Source organism: Podarcis vaucheri (assembly GCF_965113315.1).
Source record: "Podarcis vaucheri genome assembly, chromosome: 10".
Lineage (NCBI taxonomy): Eukaryota > Metazoa > Chordata > Lepidosauria > Squamata > Lacertidae > Podarcis > Podarcis vaucheri.
This window is the reverse complement of record NC_138748.1, coordinates 62,051,984-62,074,418: the sequence shown is the minus strand read 5'-3', so window position 1 is coordinate 62,074,418 and position 22,435 is coordinate 62,051,984. Positions and strand designations below refer to the sequence as shown.

At 43.0% G+C, this 22,435-nt stretch overlaps 1 protein-coding gene across 8 annotated transcripts in view; it reads right to left on the bottom strand.

Moving 5' to 3' along the window:
* SOX5 (SRY-box transcription factor 5) overlaps positions 1-22,435 on the bottom strand; it is a 783,822-nt gene that overhangs the window by 292,806 nt on the left and 468,581 nt on the right. For all 8 annotated transcript variants that reach the window (XM_082238845.1, XM_082238846.1, XM_082238847.1 and 5 more), the window contains one exon: positions 3,046-3,256. In XM_082238845.1, coding sequence (XP_082094971.1) covers positions 3,046-3,256 — 211 coding nt within the window. The remainder of the gene's footprint in view (positions 1-3,045; positions 3,257-22,435) is intronic.

The following is a 22,435-nucleotide window of genomic DNA, read 5'->3' as shown; positions in this document are numbered from 1 at the left end:
GTATGTATTTTAGAAAGGTTAAAGAAAAACGAAGAAATGTGGAACCAAGGAAGATGTTTCTAAAAAACATCTCCTGAAAGAACAGGAGGCTCTGTGACTATTTATGATGGACTGCAGTGGGTACAGAAATAATAGTATCAATAATAATAATAATAATAATAATAATAATAATAATAATTTATAATAAAAATATTATGTAATGATAGTATTATTGATGATAACTAATGATAATTTATTAACCACCTTCTACTCAATTGTCTCAAGGGAAGGGAGAGAAAAAAGCATTTCACCATGCATAATACTACATATTCAAACCAGATTTATTATAAAATTTATCCTTACCACTTTGCAAGATGACACAGACATCTAAGCTACTCCAGGGTGCTAGTGCTCACTCCAGCATCATTTGGCTGTCTATGTGGGATCTATGTGGGCTTTACATTTATAGTAACAGGCTGATACAACTGAGAGTCCAATAATATATTATGTGCTGATCTGTCCACTGACAAGTACTATCTTTCCCAAAATTAAATCTTTCCCCTTTGGTGAGATTTCTCTTTTATTTTCTATTTAACTAGACAATCTAAACCTCCAACGCCATTGCAAATAAATTATTGCAGATAACAAGAACCCTCCTTTTTGAGACGCACCACGCTTCCACCTCACATAAGGATGAATGGTTAATTAGCCATTTTCTAAACTGGGTGGGTGGGTTGTATCAGTCTGAGAAAAGGCGAGGGTGTCTTAAAATGCAAATATCACCCCCTGCCATTTTAATACTTTTAATTTTTTTCTCACTCACTACCCCTTACTTCTAAGAAGATGCACCAATGTTACATCCTTTCGCAGCATCCCCATTCAACCTTCCTCTTCCTCTTCCAACTTCCCGACTTGCATTATTATTATTATTATTAGTGAGGGGAGTTGAAGTTGAGATAAAACCCACCACATTTTCTAATTCAGGTTTTTGTGTGTGTCTCCTTGATGGAGGAAAAAGCTGAGGCATGAATATGGCACCCTCATAATGATTTAACTAGAGCTTAATGAAATTTTCATCAGAACCTGCTGTTCATTTTAATGGCCTTTGAAAGACAATAGAACAATGGCTGGAGGGAAGAAAAGGTTTTTCTGTTGCATACATTTGTTTAAAAGCCCCAATGTTCTGTGGTTCTCTCTCTCTCTGCGCCACCCCCACCTCTTCCCTCATCTCTTCACAAAGCTGTAAGTCTTTTGTTTGTGCTATACATTTTCATTTTAGTGGAGCTCAGATAATGCATAAGCTCTGTTACTATTCTTATGTCTAAGCGTAACCTTTGCTTAATGGAGTCTCTGGAGCCTTGCATGGCTTCCCACTCAACATGGTATTCTCTCAACCTGCTCCCTTCTTTCCAATCTCTCTTTCTCCCCCCACCCAGCCACCCCATCCTGAATACAGCTGGAACAGAACCACTTGAACCAGGCAGGTTAAGCTAAACTAAGCTGGGGGTACAAGCTGCGGAACAGGTAAGCAAAAGGTAAGAGGAAGAGGAAGAGGAGGAGGAGGAGGAGGAGGAGGAGGAGAAGAAGAAGAAGAAGAAGAAGAAGAAGAAGAAGAAGAAGAAGAAGAAGAGTAGTAGTAGTAGTAGTAGTAGTAGTAGTAGTAGTAGTAGTAGTTTGGATTTGATATCCCGCTTTATCACTACCCTCAGGAGTCTCAAAGCGGCTAACATTCTCCTTTCCCTTCCTCCCCCACAACAAACACTCTGTGAGGTGAGTGAGACTGAAAGACTTCAAAGAAGTGTGACTGGCCCAAGGTCACCCAGCAGCTGCATGTGGAGGAGCGGGGAAGCGAACCCGGTTCACCAGATTACGAGTCCACTGCTCTTAACCACTACAGCACGCTGGGGGGAGTAAGTTTCTGAAGGGGACTTAAGAGCTACCTTTGCTAGTACGGGATTCTCCAAATGGTTTGGACCACAGTGCCCATCATCAGCCCCGGTCAGTACAGGGGCTGATGGGAACTATAGTCCAAAACAACTAGAATACACCAAGTTGGGGAAGGCTGACATGGAGAGAACATGAGTTGTGTGACGCTCTCAATAGTGTGTAAAATGGAAGGCTTAACCAGATAACAGGGTGTACAGAAAAGTACTGAGGAGCAGGCAAGTTAGGAAGATTTTGAAATCTCTCCTGGAACCCTTCTATTGTCCCCAGGCAGGCCTGTTTCCAGTGAGGAAGATGGAGAAGCAAAGGAAGAACAAGACACCAATTACATCAAAGCCTAGAGAACTTTCAGTGCTGGATGCCACTCACAGGTAACATTTGGAAGCAAATTGTTGCAGTGCAGCCACAGTGAGCCAATGTGAAGAATGCCTGGGCACAGAGCACAGAAGTTGAACACCCCTCTTATTTTGCCCGCAGTTTGGGAGCACCACTGGACACAATGCAGGCGCATATGGCTCAGTGCCTATGGGTTTCTGTGGATATTGTGCTGCAGTTTCCAGCTTGGGTGCTGAAGAAGTGCTATTCAGCATTTATTAGTTAAATCACGGTACTTGTAAGCTGTGTTGGAGGCAACCACGATGACAGACAGTGTGAAGAACTTTACAGTACAATACAAATCAATTCAAACTAAAATTACTCAGAAAACCCCAACAGAACTGATTGTCACAGCCAAGAACATCAGGTGTACGATTTGGCTCAACCTTCTTAAGCTATGCAAACAGTCTATTGAAATGGAAGGGGCATCTAGAGATCCACAGGTTCCCCAGCCCTTCACTTACACCAGAGTTTGGCAATATGAAGACCAGGGCTATTCAGGTTCCAATGCTCCTCTGCGGCAAGAGGGATTTGTGCCCTTTGTTTCCATTTCAGATCCATCTAAGCTTGTGATGATTTAGCAGTACTTGGAAGAATAGCCACTTTTTGGTGGGGTGGTGGTAATGAGGAGGTGGCCTCTTCAATGCTCAGCACTGCCTTGTGTGTTTTTAACTTGGGGAGTCTCACCTGATTCATGTGGGGTGGGGGGAAAGGGCAGCAAACTTCCATGTGTTTCTAAGACCTTACCGTCTGGTTCGTTCTTGATGAGCTCCTCCATTTTCCTCTGTTTTAGAGTGTCCACAACGTCCGCTAGGCTGCCTTTGCGCCTTTCTGGAGTTCCCAGAGCTGTGCTGGAGAAGGACTCTCCGCTCTGACGCCCACCTTCTTCTGCCTTCAAGGGTGAGGTAGATGAGTTGTGCGGGGCAAATGAAGACATCACTTTATTGCCATCAACTTCCTGAAAGAGAAACGAGACCAGATGAAACACCTCTTTTTAAAAAGGAAAAAGGAAAAGAGAGAAAATCACCACAAGCATGTGAAAACATGAAGGAAAGAAGAAGGGGGGAGATGACAACAACAACCCTTTGTTCTTCCGAGTTCATTGCTGTTTGTTCCTCTGTCAAAACCTTTATTTAAATTGGGGAGAGAAGAAGGGGAAATATAGGTTCAAAAGTACGGAGAACAAAGACTTTCCATCAAGGATAAACTAAGATTACAGGATGGAGTGAGAAAAGATTAGCGTTCAGGAGAGAAACATTACACACACACACACACACACACACACACACTCATACACACAGAGATATCCTCCAAATGAGAACAGTTAACATTCACAGGTTTTCCAATAACAACAGTATGGATTACCTTTAATTGTTTGCTCCTTTACAGCTTTTTATGCTCAACCTGTCGGGTCTTTTTATTTTCCCCCTAAGAACCATTAATTTCCTGTTATTCCACCCACCCACCCCAAGTTCTTAATATCAGGATGGTTAGATGTTCTGACGAATGAAAGAAATAGTCAGTGGCCCATACCACAATTGGGCCTTCCTTCCCCTGCTCACACACTCCAAAACCACATTTCAAGCAACTATCTTTTATTCATGGATCAGATCATTTAGATCTTTCTAAATTATTCTTTCCCCGCACACTTCAATCTCTCTTTTTTAAAACACACACACACAAACTCTTTTAAAGACACAAAGGTGGTCCTAATGATGCTTGCAAATGTAAAGTCCAATGACATAAGCACACATTTTCCGCCCGGAAAGGTGAGATCTGGCTCTCATTAAAGTTGCCAAGAATATTCTCACCTATTTTAATGGATTTGACTTTTAATAGCCACATTCTGGTCTGTCCTGATGAGACCAGCCTTCTTCACACCTTCTGATACTTCAAACAGTTTCCCCTTCTCTCCTTTACCTTTTGGCTCTGATTTGCTTTTTGTTCTCCCCTCCTTTGGAAATTCTCTTTCAGTTTCTTGATGTTTGTGTACATTGAACTGCCTCTTCTGCAACTGGTCTGTAATTGTGTTGACAGTCCTCACATGGATCTGAGAAGCTAAGCACTAGTCTACAAAACCTATGCCACAATGCTTTTTTAAAAGGGTTGAAGCCAATACTGTGATGCATGAGCGGAACGGACACCACCACCCTCCCCTGCCCTCCAGATATGCTCCAAAGGGTTAGGCAACATGCCCCTGAACAAATTTTAGAGGTGCACTGGAAGACAGCAAAGTCCCGTTGCAGAAGTGGAAGTCTACTTGCACACTGTTGGGTTCCTCCTTAAGTTCTCTTATTCTCCACCAGTTCAACTCAGTTAAGGCCCATTAAAATTAATGGGTCTATCCATTAATTTCAATGGGTCTACTCTAATTTAGGATGATCGCCAAAGAATTGATTCTTTTGAATTATGGTGCTGGAGGAGACTCTTGAGAGTCCCATGGACTGCAAGAAGGTCAAACCTATCCATTCTGAAGGAAATCAGCCCTGAGCGCTCACTGGAAAGACAGATCCTGAAGCTGAGGCTCCAATACTTTGGCCACCTCATGAGAAGAGAAGACTCCCTGGAAAAGACCCTGATGTTGGGAAAGATGGAGGGCGCAAGGGGAAGGGGGCGACAGAGGATGAGATGATTGGGCAGAATTATAAAAGCTACCCACATGAGTTTGACCAAACTGCGGGAGGCAGTGGAAGACAGGAGTGCCTGGCGTGCTCTGGTCCATGGGGTCACGAAGTGTTGGACACAACTAAACAACAACAACAACAACTTTAATTTAAATGGAAGAACAGTTGCTTCATGGCAGAGCATCCGCTTGCATACAGGAAGTCCCAGATCCAATCCGTAGCCTGTCAGAATCTCAGAGAGCCAGTCAATTGTAGGCAGTGCTGAGCAGTGGTCTAAGTCAGCATAAAGCGGCTTCCAGCAGAAACAGCCCTATGTCTTTTTAGCTGCTGCAAGAATAATTTATACATGTGTATAGATTTGCAGTAGGTTCAACTGCCTATGAGCACCCGCTTGCCAATCTGAACATGGTTTGTAGAGATGAAGGCATGTTATTTCAGATATCTGAAGCACATGTTTTGGTGTTGAGTTGTTCAAAGTCAATAACTTAAGAAGCTGTTGCTCCTTTGGTCCCCAGAGGACAGGAGGTAGTCTGGTTATTTCATCGGTTTAATGGTATGGAAGCTTCCAAGCTGCACAGCATCTTAAGGTGAGCAGAAAACTGGTCAACACTTATGGTGGCAGAGAGCATATGTCACAGCCCTTATGGGACCAGAGGTTTTCAGAGTGCATGTGAGAGTTCATGTGTTTGAATGCCCCTGCAATGTAAACAGACAAACAAAAACCTGCAGCTTGCAGGTCAATGTGGAGCTTGCAGGTAGAATCCTTTCCCCTATATGCTAGCATTCTAAAGGCAAGGAGGCCTTTTTGACATGAGGAAGAATTCAGATATGAAATCTTCCACATGTAGATTGAAGCTCAGGAAAAGCTGTACCACATTATATTTCATAAAATCATGAAACTAGAGAGGGTCTTCTTGCAAGTCCCCTGCCCAATGCAGGAGTTTAAAAACAAACCAACAAAATTCTTTAATATATGGCAACCTTCTCTTTCTGCCTGATGATTTTATGTAAACTGAAAAACAAATACCATGTTCTCCAATCAACCTCCCCTAGATGTTTGCATTTCTTAAACAAGTGATGGGAATGGTCAAAAAGATGTTTACAGGAGAATGTCTGAAGCAGTGGGAAGAGAATAGGGGTGCTTTCACTGCTAATACTACTCAGAAATTAATAGCAATGGCTAGCTTTGGTTCGTTCATAAAATCATAGAATTGTAGAGTTGGAATGGACCCAAAGGGCCACCTAGTCCAATCCCCTGAAATGCAAGAATCTCAGCTGAAGCATCCAATCCACTAATTTCAATGCATTCATTGATTTCAGTGGGCCTACTCTGAGTAAAACCTAGACAAATACAACCCAGTGACTTTTGCATTCTTGTCTTTGAACATGTATTGGGATTATTTAGCCGATTAATCTCCCCTTGACTTTCAACATCTCGCCAATCTTGGACTTGCATTCAGGGTACAGAAATCACACAAAAAAACCCCTTTCCTTAACCCTTTCCCTGTCTGCTTATCAGTTTGGTAGAGGTTCCAAATCTGGTCTGCAGCTGCTGCTTGAGGAAACTTTTGGTGGATTTGTTAGAGCAACCATCACACCAAAACATTATTCCAAAGCTTTCTGACATTTATTGAGAGAAAGATACATCTCAATTTAAGCAAGTGTTTCATGTAAGCATTTAGGAAACACACAAAGGCACCATGAACTGGCTTACGTTTATTAAAAGGAAAAAGCACACCAGGCTTTGGTGAAGCATCCCCAAATTGCAAATAGGGATGGATCAATCTCTCCATTTCAGTTTTGTTGTTGTTGCTCATTCCCAATATCAATTTCACTTCTCCACATTTCACATCAGTCTGCAATTTTTTAAAAAAGTCCTTATGAAAATTCACCAGCATTCTGATGCAAATTCCTCCTAATATGCACGGCTTATACATAATTCCCTCCAATATAAAAAGTTTCGCAAATCCATTTCCCCCAACAGAATGCAAGTTTGCAGGTTAATTTCAGTAAAAATATGCATTACATGCACACTGTATGCCACAGTATATGCATTTTTGTATACATTACTTGGCTGGAGAACTGCACTGCAAAATTCAGAGAAGTGTGAATTTTGAAGGGCAGCTGTGCTTTGGTTCCCGTATTGTTTTGAAAACTGCAAATTAGATAAATGCATCTTTAAACACATATGGAATAGTATTCCTTCCCCATCCCTAGCTTGCAAGTAACTTGCATAGAAACATCAATGAAAAATTGGCATGAATGAGAACGGGGGAGGGGAAGGAGTTCCTCTCCTACTTTCAATAGACTGGTGAAATCTGGGGAACGTTGGTCATCAGCCCCAGTGTCAAACGATTGCAAATATTGTTGTCTCCCTGCCCACTCTCCATTTTCAGGAATATTTTCTCTACTAGGGATCCATTCACCTGCTTAAGTTTGATTACATTTCAGCCCCTGGCTGTGTTAATCCTTCTAACAGTTTTATGAGGTTAGCAGCTGTCTCCACACAGGGAGACTCAGGGTTCCTACTTGGCATCATGAATCTCATGCTAACGGGCGATACAACAACGTTCAGCACAAACAACAAAATGATTTCTTTAGGGTGTGTGTGTGTATAAAGCAGCGCCAGAAAAACAACAACAACAACAACAACCCAGCAGCCGCCTCCTCCTCTCTTGCAAATTACTTACCACGATACCCGATACAGTTTTTTTCTTTCCTCACTTCTAAGTGCAGCAGAGAAATTCAATTAGATCCTGTAGCGGGGGTAACAATACTTCCCCCTTTCTTTGCCTTCTACCCCCCGAGATTAGGAATAAAAGAGATTGACCCAAGAATTGTGTGTTCTCAGTCCATCCGGAGCTAATCACGGCGGAAGTTGCTATTCTAATTGCCAAAGAGGTTTCCCCACCAGTGACGGAACATCCCTCTTCCAAGGTTTAATGATAAAACAGGCTTCTGCCCTTTCACGATGAGGTCAATAATCTTCCTTTGTTAATCTTGATGAAGCTTTGCTTAATCTAGCCCCCTTGTCACCTTTGTGACTGACAAGTAAAGTCATGTCACTGGACAATGGACTTTATCCTCGCACTGGATATTCTCTCTCTTGCAATATTAAGTAGCCTTCCCATTCCTTTCCTAAAAGAGGAATAATTTTGTGAGACTTCCAGAACACATATTTCAACTATATGCGTATGCATGTGTTTAAAAAGGTCTATCGTATTTGGAATTTATTGGAAGCAATTCTGAAACATCAGCTCTCAGATTCATGTTGGATATGACTCAGAAAGATTCTATAGTGTTTCAGCTAGAACTTCATATTGTGTAAATCCAGCCAGTTGGAAATAATGTGCAAAATTAAACCTTTTAAAATAAAATGGCTTTTTTTGGGGGGGCTAATGTATTTACTGGAGGCAAATATGTACCCCATTTCTGCTTGAGAAGACAAGCATCAACAGCCAATCATGATGTTCCACAGGCGCCACTCAGTTCATTTCAGAACTATATGTGATGAATTGTATCCTACAGGAACTTATGGTGTGAATTTCCCATAGGAACTGCCTGTGTCAATGTGACAATTTAAGAACGTAAGGATCAGACCAAAGGTCCACCAACTCCAGCATCTTGTTCTCAAAGTGGCCAACCAGCTACCCCACCTGAGATTCCCAGCAGTTGGTTTTTTGAGCCATACAGCCTCCACTTCAAATGACCCCACAGGTCCTTCCCCCAAACTGGTGATGAAAGAGCAACTCGGTCAATTGGCAACAGCTAAAGGCCAAGACACACAAGTAAGTCCTTCTCAAGGGAAGCAGCACCCCAGAGAAGGCAAACACATACAACCCAACAGCCAATCAGGAACAGCCTAAAAATGCCTTCCAGAGCCCCATAAACAACAGTCAACACAAGCCCATTGTGGTCCTTTGCCCATTTAACTGGGTTGTGTCTGCTTGTTGCCCTGACAGACATTTCCAGCTCTTGTTCCAAGCTACGCAAGAGCTGGGTCTCACAAGGCATTAAGTGACTCACTTAAGTGAAGCCTTACTTGCAGCAAGGCAAACTTGTGACTCTGCTCCACCCCAGAAATATCCTCACTCCATTCGTTTTTTTCTTCAGGTGGTGGCTCTTCTCAGTGTTCATTCATATTTATACCTTGCCATTCATCCATCATGGAATCCAATGTGATTTATACAAGGTTCCAAGCCACCTATGCAGGCATTGACCAGACTTAGACCTGCTTAGCTTCAGCCAGATGGTGCCTTCAGACCATGTCGGGGGTCTATGTTTGGAATAAGAGGGGATAAAGGAAGAGCAGCAGGACTGAATTTAACAGAAATCAAGAAAGGGGAAGGTTTCATTGATACTGTAGCTGCAGTAGTTGAGGAGCATAGCAGGCTGATAAGAGATGTGGATAATGGGCTTTTCCATGGAAACATCTGTCCATCTATCATAGTGGTGTGTATACATGCAACCCCTGTGAACAGGTTGGGGTAGAATCACTCAGTGAAGGAGGAAGAAATTCCTCTTGAATTTGGGGGTGTTTACAATTAGCAAACAGAGAATGGAGGGGACCCCAAATCCAAGGCCAAACCCACTTAGGCCTGGCAGGGGCTCCACTTGCCCCACACCTAACATCATATGTGACTTAGCTCTGGGGCAGGTAAAAAAGTGGCTGTAAAGGAACAATGGTGAGCTTAAGGAGTACTCCCAATTGTTCCTTGACTTCCAAAGCTTGCTGTCAGTGACATTCAGCTGAACAGCACTAACAATAAGTCTCTTTTACATTGTCACGTGACATTACAACAATGCTCCTCCCATCTGTTAAAGAGGTCCTTGAGAGATGGGGAAGGACAGGATCCATCCTGCTGGCTGGATCCCAGTATTTACCCTTGGGATAGGGAATCATTCTTTTCTATTACTGGTATTTTGTTGTATAATTGTCCTTCAAGATGCAGTTTGTAAGCTTTCCATCTGCTGTCTCTTTGGGACCAAACCTGTTTGCAAGGAAGAAACTCTGAAGTGTCTGGTACCTTGGTGGATTAGAAGAACACTGGCTGACACCCAGGTTTGCAAGAAAGAATGTTCTAATTTTCTCTTCTGGACTCAGAGGGGCTATTGGTTTTCTTCTTCATGTTTCACAAATGTCTTATGCATTTCTCTCTATTCAGTGATATTCAACTGAGAGCAAACCCGCTGAAATTAATGGACCTAATTTAGTCACGCTGGTCAATTTCAATAGGCCTACTCCGAGTAAAGTCTAGTTGACTACTACCCATTGTGAACAATTGCTGCATGCTTCTGTACAATTACATTTCCAGCTAAAGAAATTGGTTCACCTTAAGTATTTGCAAGTAGGACACGTGGACAGAGGGTAACATACACTCATTACCCCACACCCTGCCTTTGTCACTAGTGTCTTCACTAATCAAACATGTTTTGCAGGTTGTGCAGCATTTCAAAAACCTACAAACCTGATTGATCAAAGAAAGCAACAGGAAGAAGGAGAATGTAGACCATGGTTAGCAGTGACTGTGATACCACCTTCAATTCTCTAAATTGCCCAACAGAAGCTTTACTAAATTTCTCAGTATGCATAGTTATATGCTGTGCTGTACAATACACTTTTTTAAAAAACTAAAAAAATGGAAGAAACTCAATCCTGACATCACCCCACACCATCAAACATTGTGTCTTTTGATGCAAGCTGGAAGCAACATGTAAATTCTTAACTTCTTCTTGCAAGACCACCAGCAAACACTTTACAGACCACAAATGATAGGTGGAGAACCACCGCAAACTTTAATATAAGCTGTCTCCTCCCCTTGCTGTCCCCCATCACCCTCCCACAAACAGACTGAGCACTGAATTGTTCATTGACCTGAGCTAATCCAGCCGCCTGTATTTTGGTAATTACAAGCCAGAAAGCTATGAACATAACTGCCCATCTGAGGACAGTAATGAATGGATAAGCAATTTTTGCGGATGCAATCTAGGAGGTCTTCCCTGGAAAATATATATATCTTAGAACGGGTTTTCTAGTTATGATGACCAGTGGAGTTGAGTTTAATGATCTGTTTTGTTTTTCAAACCTGAATTATTTCATTCATTGTTTAGTTACTTTTCATTGGGCCTGTTCATACAACCCAGAAGCGGTGGGGTGGGCACTCCAAATTCCAGTGTGGATGCACAGAGGTGGATGAACCCAGCAGGGCATCCCCTGTGAGCCTCCACCACAATGTTCACCATTTTAAAACATAGCGGAAAAAGGAGTGTAGGAACCACATGGACAAACAGAAGGAATGGAAAGCTGGAGCAAACTGCCTATTTGTCCACTCTAAAATGAATCATACAAATTCTCCATTAAAAAAAACTATTGCTATGCCAAAATTGCATACACTTTCTGCTAACCATACTCCATCAATTAATCAGGGGGTAATGCTGCACAAAATTATTGAAAAGGTGGGGATTTGGTTGGTGGAATTATCATGGATGAGATGGGGTATTCTGGTTGTTGTCATTTAAAACAACAACAACAACCCTAACCCTTACCTTGGAGGTATCTGTATCTTTTCCACCTTTCTACAAATAATCTCTCTGCTGCTACTCTGCAGCAAACCCAGGTGTCTACATTTACATGAAAGCCCAGTCAAGGATGCCATGGGGTTTTGATGAATCATGAAAGACGCAGAGACCACCAAGAAATGATTCTGCACTTACTCTCTCACAGACGTCTCAGCCATCTCATAAGAAAGGTAAGTACAAACCCTGCTTAAAATGAAAATCTAAAAGAATTTCTCAAGCACTGCTGTTGTTTAGTCGTTTAGTCGTGTCCGACTCTTCATGACTCCATGGACCCGAGCACGCCAGGCACTCCTGTCCTCCACTGCCTCACGCAGTTTGGTCAAACTCATGCTGGTAGCTTCGAGAACACTATCCAACCATCTCGTTCTCTGTTGTCCCCTTCTTCCCCTTCTCCTTGTGTCCTCCATCTTTCCCAACATCAGGGTCTAATCCAGGGAGTCTTCTCTTTTCATGAGGTGGTCAAAGTATTGGAGCCTCAGCTTCAGGATCTGTCCTTCCAGTGAGCCCTCAGGGCTTATTTCCTTCAGAATGGAGAGGTTTGATCTTCTTGCAGATGGGACCCTCAAGTGTCTCCTCCAGCACCATAATTCAAAAGCATCAATTCTTTGGCGATCAGCCTTCTTTATGGTCCAGCTCTAACTTCCATACATCACTACTGGGTTCTCAAGCATTAGAAGAACATACAGAAGACTCCTCCCTTCCAAGAGCCTAAGGAGGCCAAAAGCTCCATCTAGAACAGCATCCAGCTCTCACAGTGGTCAACTAGATGCCCACAGGAACCCTGGGTGCAGTAGCACTCTCCCAACTTGTGATATCCAGCAACTGATATTCATCCCCCCCCCAAAAAAAAAAAGTGCCAGGGGAAAAGAAAACAGCCTCTTTCTCATGGGGAGAAGGTTATCTGGAAATCCGAGGGCAGGATCTGGCACAACACTCATAAATACTCAGAAGACAGGTGGAGTAGAATACCAGGCACAGTCAACTCACAGAAGATTTATGGAACAGAATGGGAGACATCTGCAACATTTAATTCATTAATTACTAGATCAATGAAGTGAAACTAAAAATAAGCAGGTAGCAGATTTTTTAAAAAAAGTATTATAACAAGAGCTTATTAAGCAACACAGATAGAAAGCATCCATCATTAAAGAGGTATTCTCTCTCAAACACACGGGGAAAGCCTCTTCTAAGATGATATCTGTTGTGACACCAGAGCACGCCAGCTAAAAAACAAGGAAATGATTATTCTTCCTTGCTCTAGAAACTATACAAACAAAAATTTAAATAAACAGCACAATCCTTAGCATGTTCTACATTAAACTTCTAAGTGGGATTATCTGGAGTTTTGGAGTTTGTTGTCAGTAATATGCTGATGATACACCGCTCTGCATCTCCTTTACATCTGAAAGCGTGGCTCAGGATCACAAATAATGACCTGGATCCTGTGATCATCACCTGAGGCCCTTTATCAGGTGCGTCCCTCAAGAGAGGTCTGGAGGATGGCAAGAGCCTTTTCTGTGGTGGCTCCCCATTTGTGGAATGCTTGCCTGGCACCGTCATTGCATATCTTTAAATATATCTCTTCAATCAAGACTTTGGCTGATTGAACATTCAAATAGCCTTTCAAATGTGTTTGTGGGAGGAGTGATATTGGTTTGTTTTTGTTTTATTATGTATTTAGTGCATTCATTTTGTAATTTTATGTTGTGAACTGCACTGTGATCTTCTGATGAACAGTGTATACAAATTTAAGGAATAATAATAATACTGAGTTCAATGGGACTCACTGCCTAGTAAACATGTTTAGGAGTGCAGGGTCTTCCCTGCTGTGGCGCCCACCTTGTGGTATGCCCTCTCCTCTATGATCTGCCTTGCACCAACCTTGCTTCCATTTCAGAGTTGAGTTAAAACTTGGCTCTTAACTTGAGTAGATAAGCTCGCTGCTTAATACATGACCATTGCTTTTGTTTTACAATTATTTATTGTTTTAATATTTATCTACTCCTGGTCTATAGCTGGGTTTGTTGCTGTAATTATTGGTGTACTCTGCCCTGAATTCCTTGGTCAGAAGACAGGTAACACATATTTATTCAAAGAAATGAAGCAAATGATGAACCATTCCGCCCCCTGTTTGGGTGATCACCTTACTGAAAAAGTAACTGAAATAGAGGAGGACAGGCCAAGGCTGAGGCAGATTAGGTTATCACCACCGATGTGTTTATTACAGTGTATTAAACACACACCAAAACTTGTGCTGGTTGAGATAATATTTAAAAGGAAAAAGCACAAATTAAACTGTGAATTTCTAACGATGTTCAAAACACTTGAGGTAAAAGCCAGCAACTTCTTCCACCCAACCGCTGCACAACTTGTTTCCTGCTTATCGCTGTCTCCCACTTCAAAGCCTCCTCCTTAACTCACAAGTACTAGTACAAGCTGTCTTTCACTAAGGGCAGCCAACATGGTTCCTTCCAGATATTGTCAGACTACAGCTCCCATTTTCCCCACCCATTGGCTGGACTTGATGGCAGCTGGAATCCAACAGCATCTGGAACAAGGGTCTGGCAATTATGGCCCGCGGGCGAGAAGTGGCCCGCCAGGCTTGTTAATCCGGCCTGTGAACCTTGCGGACCCTACCACCCGCTCGGTCAGTCCCCAAGCTAAACCAGTGCGGAGGCCTCACCGTTCGGGGACTGACGTGACGTGGCTTCTGATTGGCTGCAGGAAGCTCCTGCAGCCAATCAGAAGCCGCGGAAGCCTCTGGGTGGATGGCTATGCTGGTGCGGCCTCCGTGCTGCCGCCGCTTCCTCCCGCTCGGCTCTTCCCGCTCAGCCACTTCCTCCTGCTCAGCCATCTCAGCGGGAAGGAAGGGGTGGTTCCCAGAGGCGGCCGAGTGAGAGGAAGCGGCTGAGCAGGAAGAGCCGAGCGGGAGGAAGCAATGGTGGCATGGAGGCTGCCTCCACTGCCCAGGCCAGCGGTGTGGGCTCTATGCCCCGCTGAGACAAAGGACGAGGATGATGCTGCCAAAGACAAGGCGGCATCAGCAGCGGTGGCATGAGTGGTGGCGGCAGGGGTCCTTTCGGGAGGGAGGATGCTTTTGGGAGAGGGTGGGTCTGACCCCCCCACAAGGTTTGAGGGACAGTGGACCGGCCCCCTCCTGAAAAAGTTGACCCCTGATCTGGAATGTAACACTCTAACTGCAACCTGCAGTCCTGAGCAATCCTTCCTTCGCCCCTCTAACCCTGCTGCCTGCTCAACCCCAAGACATCAGAAAGACCATTTCCTATAAGAAAAAAGTGGGTACAAATAAATGAGGACTTCAACCAGGTCTTTAACTTTGGAAGCTGGTGCACTCGTGCCTGGGCTGAAGGAGTTAGGGCAGGGGTCTGCAACCTGCGGCTCCGGAGCCGCATGTGGCTCTTTTACACCTTTGCTGCGGCTCCGGGGCGGATACTAGCGAGGGGAGGAGGCGCATTGTGCGCCCCGACACTCCCTACTGTGGCGGGCGCTGTACTGGCTGTGACGTCGCATGGGGGTAGTGCGTGCGTGAGTCACACACCGTCCCGACGTCACCTTCCCGCCCGCTACATTGTAAGGAGCATGTACGCTGGTCACTGCATTGAAAGGGGGCATGTACGCTGGTCACTGTTTTGAAGGGGAGTGAAGAACATACACACAAAAAAGGCAACTTGTTAATTTAACGTTTATTTCTATGAGGAGGAGTAATTCTGAGGGGTCAAACAAATAAATAATAAAAAAGTGACCAAAAAGTTCTTTTTATGACGAGTTTTGTGGCTCCCAGTTTTTTTTTCCTTCGGAAACGGGTCCAAGTGGCTCTTTTTGTCTTAAAGGTTGCAGACCCCTGAGTTAGGGAAAGGTATCACACCCAACACTATTGTTCTAGAAAAAGAGGTTCCGGAACTCACCACGAACACCTCCCTTGTTCTCTTAGAATGACAATGGGACCCACCTGAGAAGTGCCTGAACTGAGTTCTGGCTGGAAAAAGCCCAGGTCACATCCAGTACCACCAAGGCCAGTGCAACACAGACTGGACCAAAATATGGGGAGGGGAAAAAACATTCCTCTCTCTCCTTCATGCTGATTTTTCCTTGGCTTAAATCTGATGCCGTTGCTGCTCTCCAATGTTCCCTCTCAGCACCCGAAGTCACCCTCTTCCCCCCTCCTGGGTGCCTGTGCGAGTTGACATCCTTTCAGGCAGTTCTCCTGCCACATTTAGCCCTTCTGTATACATATTTAGCTCTTTCAATCTTTCTCCACAAATGAGTTCCTACAGCCCTTTCATCATTTCTCCTGCTCGAGTCTGAAATCCCTCCAATTTGTTGACATCTTTTGAGGTGCCTGGGATTGAACACAATATTTTACATGTAATCTGACCAGAAGCTATGAAGAGCAGGACAATTACCTCGTCGTTACCTCCCTTTCCCCTTTTCTGTGCCTCAGAGGAAGCTCACATCTAATTTGGTCTGTCACACCTAAATCTTTTTTTCACCATTACTCCTTTCCCAAGTACATTCCTCCCCTTGATTATCTGTGTTTTGCATTTATTTCCCTCCTATCTGCATTAAATTGTAATTTTAAAAGCACAGCCTCATTTCATAATTCCCACTGATAACATATTTTTAACCCTTCTTCCTATTATTTCTCTCTTCTGACAGGAGCTGAATTCAAAATGTAACTAATCCTCTCTTTTTCACTACTTATTTCTTTTTTAAAAAGAGAAAGAAATGAGGAAGCCAGTAGACTCCAGTACAAAGGCCAGAGTATATATTCTAAACCATTTTTTAAAGCCCCACTCATTCCCCATAGAAAATTCAGCTCAGAATGCCTAGTCCAGTGTTGAACAGGAGATGTTCATTTTTTTTTAATGTGAATCAACCTCATTCACACTTCCCAAGCTAATATATTAAATGAAACTCACGTGTTCTTCTAAATTTGCACACCCAAAAAGTGTGTGCAAAAAACCATATGTTGGGGGATGTGGAAACATGCAGATATGCCCAAAGCAGTGAAAAAAATGCATTATATTTAAGGAAAATGTTTGCAAAAATGTCTACATTATGTGACATGCACACAGAAATGTATATATTTACACACAGAGAGACACAGACACACAGAGAGATAGAGATATACGAGATGTCATGTGTATGTTCGGTTTTTTGTTTTTAAATCACAAACTGATGATTTAATGGGGAGAACTGAACGTAGGTCTTGGGGTGGGGTGGGGGGAATGAATTAAGACTGCATCCTGAATTCTGATCTACATATCAGTCTGAGAGATGCGAGTCAAGCCAGTTAACTATTTTGGGCTGTAGGTGGGAGACAAAATTATTTGAATGCTTCCCCACAAGATGTATTCCCTATGTATTCCAAATTAGCATGCAGAGAGGAAGTCTCACCTAGAGGCATCTTGATGCATGACTGTTGCATAAGAACATAAGAAATGCCCTGCTGGATCAAGTCAACGGCCAGCTCTTCTGTCATACTCTGTCATGAAACCTGCCCCTGTATCTCAGGGACTCCTTCTACTAGCAAACTGGTGAGTGCCAACAGGACTGCAGCCCAAATGGGGCTGTTGAGTAATAACAGGGAGTTTGCAGGAGCCCGCTCAGGAGAGGTGGAAATTGTGCGTTATTTAAAAAGACACCAGTAGGTTGGCTGGAACCCGGAACAGGAGCACTTAGCACTGCAACATTTGGTTGCAGGTCTCAGTCATTAATTATTATAGTTACACCAATGTGTTGGAATTAGCCCCGCAAAAGCCAAATCGCGAAAGGTGTGCTGGGTTTTCTCAGCTCCTGTTGCCCCCAAGAACGAAGGAGAGCACATATCTGTGACAGGGACGTATTTCCTTGACTAATAGAGCCTGGCTTTAAACAATCTGGTGTTTCTGGCCTTCAGATCTACAAAGAGCAAATCTCAGGGTATGATCCAGCCAGGTATTGCTGTGCCTAACGGCACTGAACTGATACGCATCGAGGGTTCTACAAAAACCCCTCTGAAATCCATTCATTATACTTAGCAACATCAAACAGAGAAAAATAATTAAAAGGCTCCCATTGAGCACCTAGAGACCTTGAGCACAGATAGGGGGCGAACACAAAGGCAGGGTATTTGGTTACAGGAGTCATACTTCAGCTTTTTAATTATTATTTTTTATGGCAGATTTGGTGGCCTGTCAGGGATTTACACACCTCCCATCTTTCATTTTTAATGGCTCTGCACTGAACATGCATGATCCGCGCACAACATGTGAATGGTTAGTTGTAGGTGGATTTAAAGAAAAATAACCATTTTTAAGATGTGTTGAAGCGTGGGTTTCTCATTCTTAAAATGTAATTGCCTGAATAAATTAAATTATCCAGAGGAGCAGTAGAAATAAGATGCAAATGACATTATAACCAGGGTCTGCTCTTGTCCAAGTTATGTGCAGACTAACAATATTATTATCCCTTTCCAGAGGAGTCCTAATCCCTTCTCAAATCACAGCAAACCACCCAATAAAGGTGGACTCTGCAGGCATAAGGTTGTGTTCACTGGGGAGGGGGGGATTTATGCATTGCACAAACAACTTCACCTTTGTACTGGAGTAACAATGAGATTCTCTAATCTCCTTGGGATTGGCAGTTCCAGCCATTGGTCTCCTGGAACATTGGTGAAGGGGGTTAGGAGGAAGTGAACCAGGAAAACAGATAGATAAGGACAATCCAAGCATGGATTTGCATTGCAATAACCCCTTGAAATTGCATCAGGTGACGGCACCAGAGTAAACCTGCTTTGAATGGTGCTGGACTCCAACCTGCTCCCTCCATACAACCCAGGCTTGGCGTGATCCTGAGTCAGCAAATATGGATGGTCAAGTCTGTCATGTCCTACAGAAAAGAGGTCAAATCATACTGAGCAAGTGGACAGCTTTTGGATGATGACACTGCATCACCACATGGCAGGCATGGAGGTGGGTGCCATTTTCAAGCGTACAGTTTCTGCACACAAGTTCTAGACCTCCCAAGTCTTTGCCCATACCATACCCAAGCTGAGTTTGCTAGGTTTTGGGCCAACCCATGGCCCAAGCAGAGTCCAAGACATAAGTCTACCTGCTCGCGGTCACCTTCTGTGATTGGCTACCTCATCATCCATAAGCCTGCCAAGCAGGCCAGAGTGAGAAGTCTTCTCATGCCTGCACACATTCTACTTCCTGGAGTCTGTCTTGTTGTTGCAGCAGAATGATGATGAAACACACTCCAAGGTGAAATGATGCAAATCAAGGGAGGGGCTATGCAGATAAGAAGAGCTTAGTTCACATTAGATGCCAGAGCTCACGACTCCCTTCAACCCACCTTTCAGTGTCCTGTAGATTGTGTGTCTGACCTTTGATTACTTCCTCCAACATATTTTTTTATTCCTGGCACTTAAAATGTAGAAAGGTGGCAGGAGCGAGTGAGAGGCACAGCTTAATTTTCAGATCCTGGATTAAGTCCACAAACGGAGGTGATTATACATGTGTTTGTGTGATCCTTCTTTGATTTGAGCGTATTTCGCCCGACTCTGTCCACATGACCCTATAATGGCATATTTGCCATAATTGTTCTGACAATATCCACCCGCTAAGTGTTGAGGTCAATTGGTCATGAAGAATGAGCTGCACGCTTCTGACATGAGAGTAAATAAAGAGACTGACACTCCATTAACCTTCATGACAACAGTTATTTATCAAAAAATAAAAATGGATTTCCCAAAAAGGAATGGAGGATTCTTCAATGGGGAAAGGTTAAGTGCTATAAAACAAAGTCATTCTTATTAGCAAGTGGGTGGTATAACATTAAACTTCTGAAACAATGTTCCAGGTCCATTAAATGTCCTTAAAGCCTACCACAAACTGCCCAAGGCCTAACATATGCAGTCTCCCTACTTTCCTGAGCATATACACTCCAACATTTCTCTGATTAAAATAGGGACATCCTATTCCATAATAATAATAATAACAACAACTCTGGGCAGCTTCCAACATATATAAAAACATAGTTAAACATTTAAAAACTTTCCTATAGAGGGCTGCCTTCAGATGTCTTCTAAACGTTCTATAGTTACTTATCTCCTTGGCTTGGTGGTCACATAACTCTATACCCTCCAAATCTTTCTGATGGAAATAGGGACATTCTAAGGAAAAGTGGGACATTCTAGGACCAAATCAGAAATCAGGATGGCATCTGTAAATTTGGGACTGTCCCTGGAAAACAGGGACACTTGGTGTGTCTGTAAACTATAGTGTATTTCCTCAGGAAAAGTTACAACTGGGGATGTAAGAGGAGTCGTACCAAAACAGAAATTGGAGTTGAAAATGCTAATGTTCACTTATGTGTCCTGTGTCCGGAATGGAACTCTATCTGGCAAATGCTACTGGTATTTGCTGTTGTTGTTTCTTTCAACCCACAAATGACACACAACTGAATGCATATTTTCCTCATCTACAGTGCAAAAATAGGGTGACCTGCTGAACCGCAAGGCTCACCAAGGCTGCAAATTCAAGCAACAGGACTACTCTCAAATTAACCTGGAAGGTATTTAATGCAGGTACACATTTTTGAGCAAAGCCATCTCATCAATCAGTAATAAATATCTGCAAGTTCTAATGCAGGGTGACTAAACCTGTGTGTTGTCGTCGTCCCCAGATTTTGTTGGGCTCCCAAGTTTGATAGGTCAGTGGGTAGAGCACAAGACTCTGAATCTCACGGCCATGGGTTTGAGCCCCACATTGGGCAAAAGATTCATGCATTGCTGGGTGTTGGACTAGATGACCCTTCCAAATCAGCAATTCTATATCTGGACTCCCATTAGCCCTAGTCTGTATGTTTGAGGCTGATGGGACTCGGAGTCCAACAACTTCTGAGCAGCCTAAGCTGCCCAACACGGATTCTAAAGGGTCATTCTGGAAGAAGACACCTAGAAAGTCAAGCTGTTCAGTTGCTGAGAGAGAACCCCAAAAGGGCAACTGCCTCAATTCATCTTATTCCTGGGCAACATCCAAACTGAATTAGATGGTTTTAGCCTCCGCCTTAATTAAAAACCAAATCAGGCAGTTGGAAGTCTACTAAGGTTTTGATAGGGGAAGAAATATATATCCTTTCTTTTCCATTTTTGGAGTAATGATGTTAATTTAGTCCTTTTGAAGAGATGCTACCCAGATCATACTTTGCTTAATTTCAAGCAAGATAGCTCAACACTGTAGGAGGTGGTTAAAAAAAAAAAAAGAATTTCCTTTTCCTCCCTCACAGATTCCTTTTTTTTTCTTTTTTCGTTTTGTATTTTAAAAAGAAACGTTCTTGTTTGCTTAAAAAAAAGAAAAACCCAAACCTTCAAAAAAACCCAAACTTTCAAAACCATCTGGAAGTCCTCTGCCAAAAGTTTGGTATTTTAAATATCACCTCCCCCTCTTTTCTTAAAAAGTGTGTCTATATGTGTGTCTTTGTGTGACGAACAATTAAAAAGCACAAAAATTGCCTGACACCCCTAGGAACAAAACAACACCATCAAGAAAGAGAATAGTTAAAATGCCAGGGCAAATCTTCCTGCAATTCTGGGCCTATGGCTCTTTTTTCTGTAACTGGCTTCTAATAATAAGATCCGTTTACTTTCAAATTTATATCCCACCCTCCAGCACAGAAACAGATCATCAAGTTAGCTTACGAAAAGAAAAATTAAAATACACACAATTTATAAAACCACCTAAACACAGATCCGCATACAGCAGTTCATTAGGAGTAATCCACAGCACCAACAAATCCAGCATCAGTCAAAGGCTGCAAAATTCTGCTCTACAGGGTTGCCAACCCTGGAAGTAAATAAATAAAAATCCTGATAACTGCCAACATTTCTTGGCAGGGCCTGAGGTTGGAGCTGGGGGCAGAGGCCAAGAGAACCCCAAGTATGTCTGTCTGTCTGTCTGTCTGTCTGTCTGTCTGTTGTGTGTATGTGACAAGGAGGGGGGGCTGTTTCAGAAATGTGTTTCATATGCATAAAATGCAGATGTTTGTATTCATTTAAGTTTTTTAAAAACCTCATATGAATGTATTTGCAGAGAAGCGTTTGCAGTAGGCAGGAGGTTTCACTCTGGCAAATGCAGCTAAAAAAAAGTGGGTGTTTCTGTTTCAGGTTAACTGATGGCTCATCCTGGAAACCCAAGCTGCATATCTCTCACATATCTGAAACCAGTAGCAGTAACAGCTGGAAGCTCATCAGTGAAGATGATACAAACAAGTTGCTTAGGATCTCTCTCTGGGGCAAGAGAGAGGAAAGTTAACTGAACTTTGAAACTCTGTAATGTATTTTTGTAACTACAGTGGTACCTCGGGTTAAGTACTTAATTCGTTCCGGAGGTCCGTACTTAACCTGAAACTGTTCTTAACCTGAAGCACCACTTTAGCTAATGGGGCCTCCTGCTGCTGCCGTGCCACCAGAGCACGATTTCTGTTCTCATCCTGAAGCAAAGTTCTTAATCTGAAGCACTATTTCTGGGTTAGCAGAGTCTGTAACCTGAAGCGTATGTAACCTGAAGCATATTTAACCCGAGGTACCACTGTATTTTGAGACCGATCTGCGTTGAAACTCATTGTTGTGGTGGATAGCAAATTCTTTTCTCCATGACACAGATTGCCAGCATAACTACTGACCCATTCTCTCTCTCTCTCTCTCTCTCTCTCTGTCTGTCACACACACACACACACACACACACACACACACACACATTCATACACATGCATATCATACTATAATTACACAAAGTCCGGATCAGAGATCCAACTTGCGGCAAGTGTAATAGGCACTTCCTTCTCCTACATTTGAGGAATGCAGCCTCAGTTCACTGGAAGCTGCCATTTCTTCCATGAATGCATTAAGACACAAGTCTCATAGTGACTCA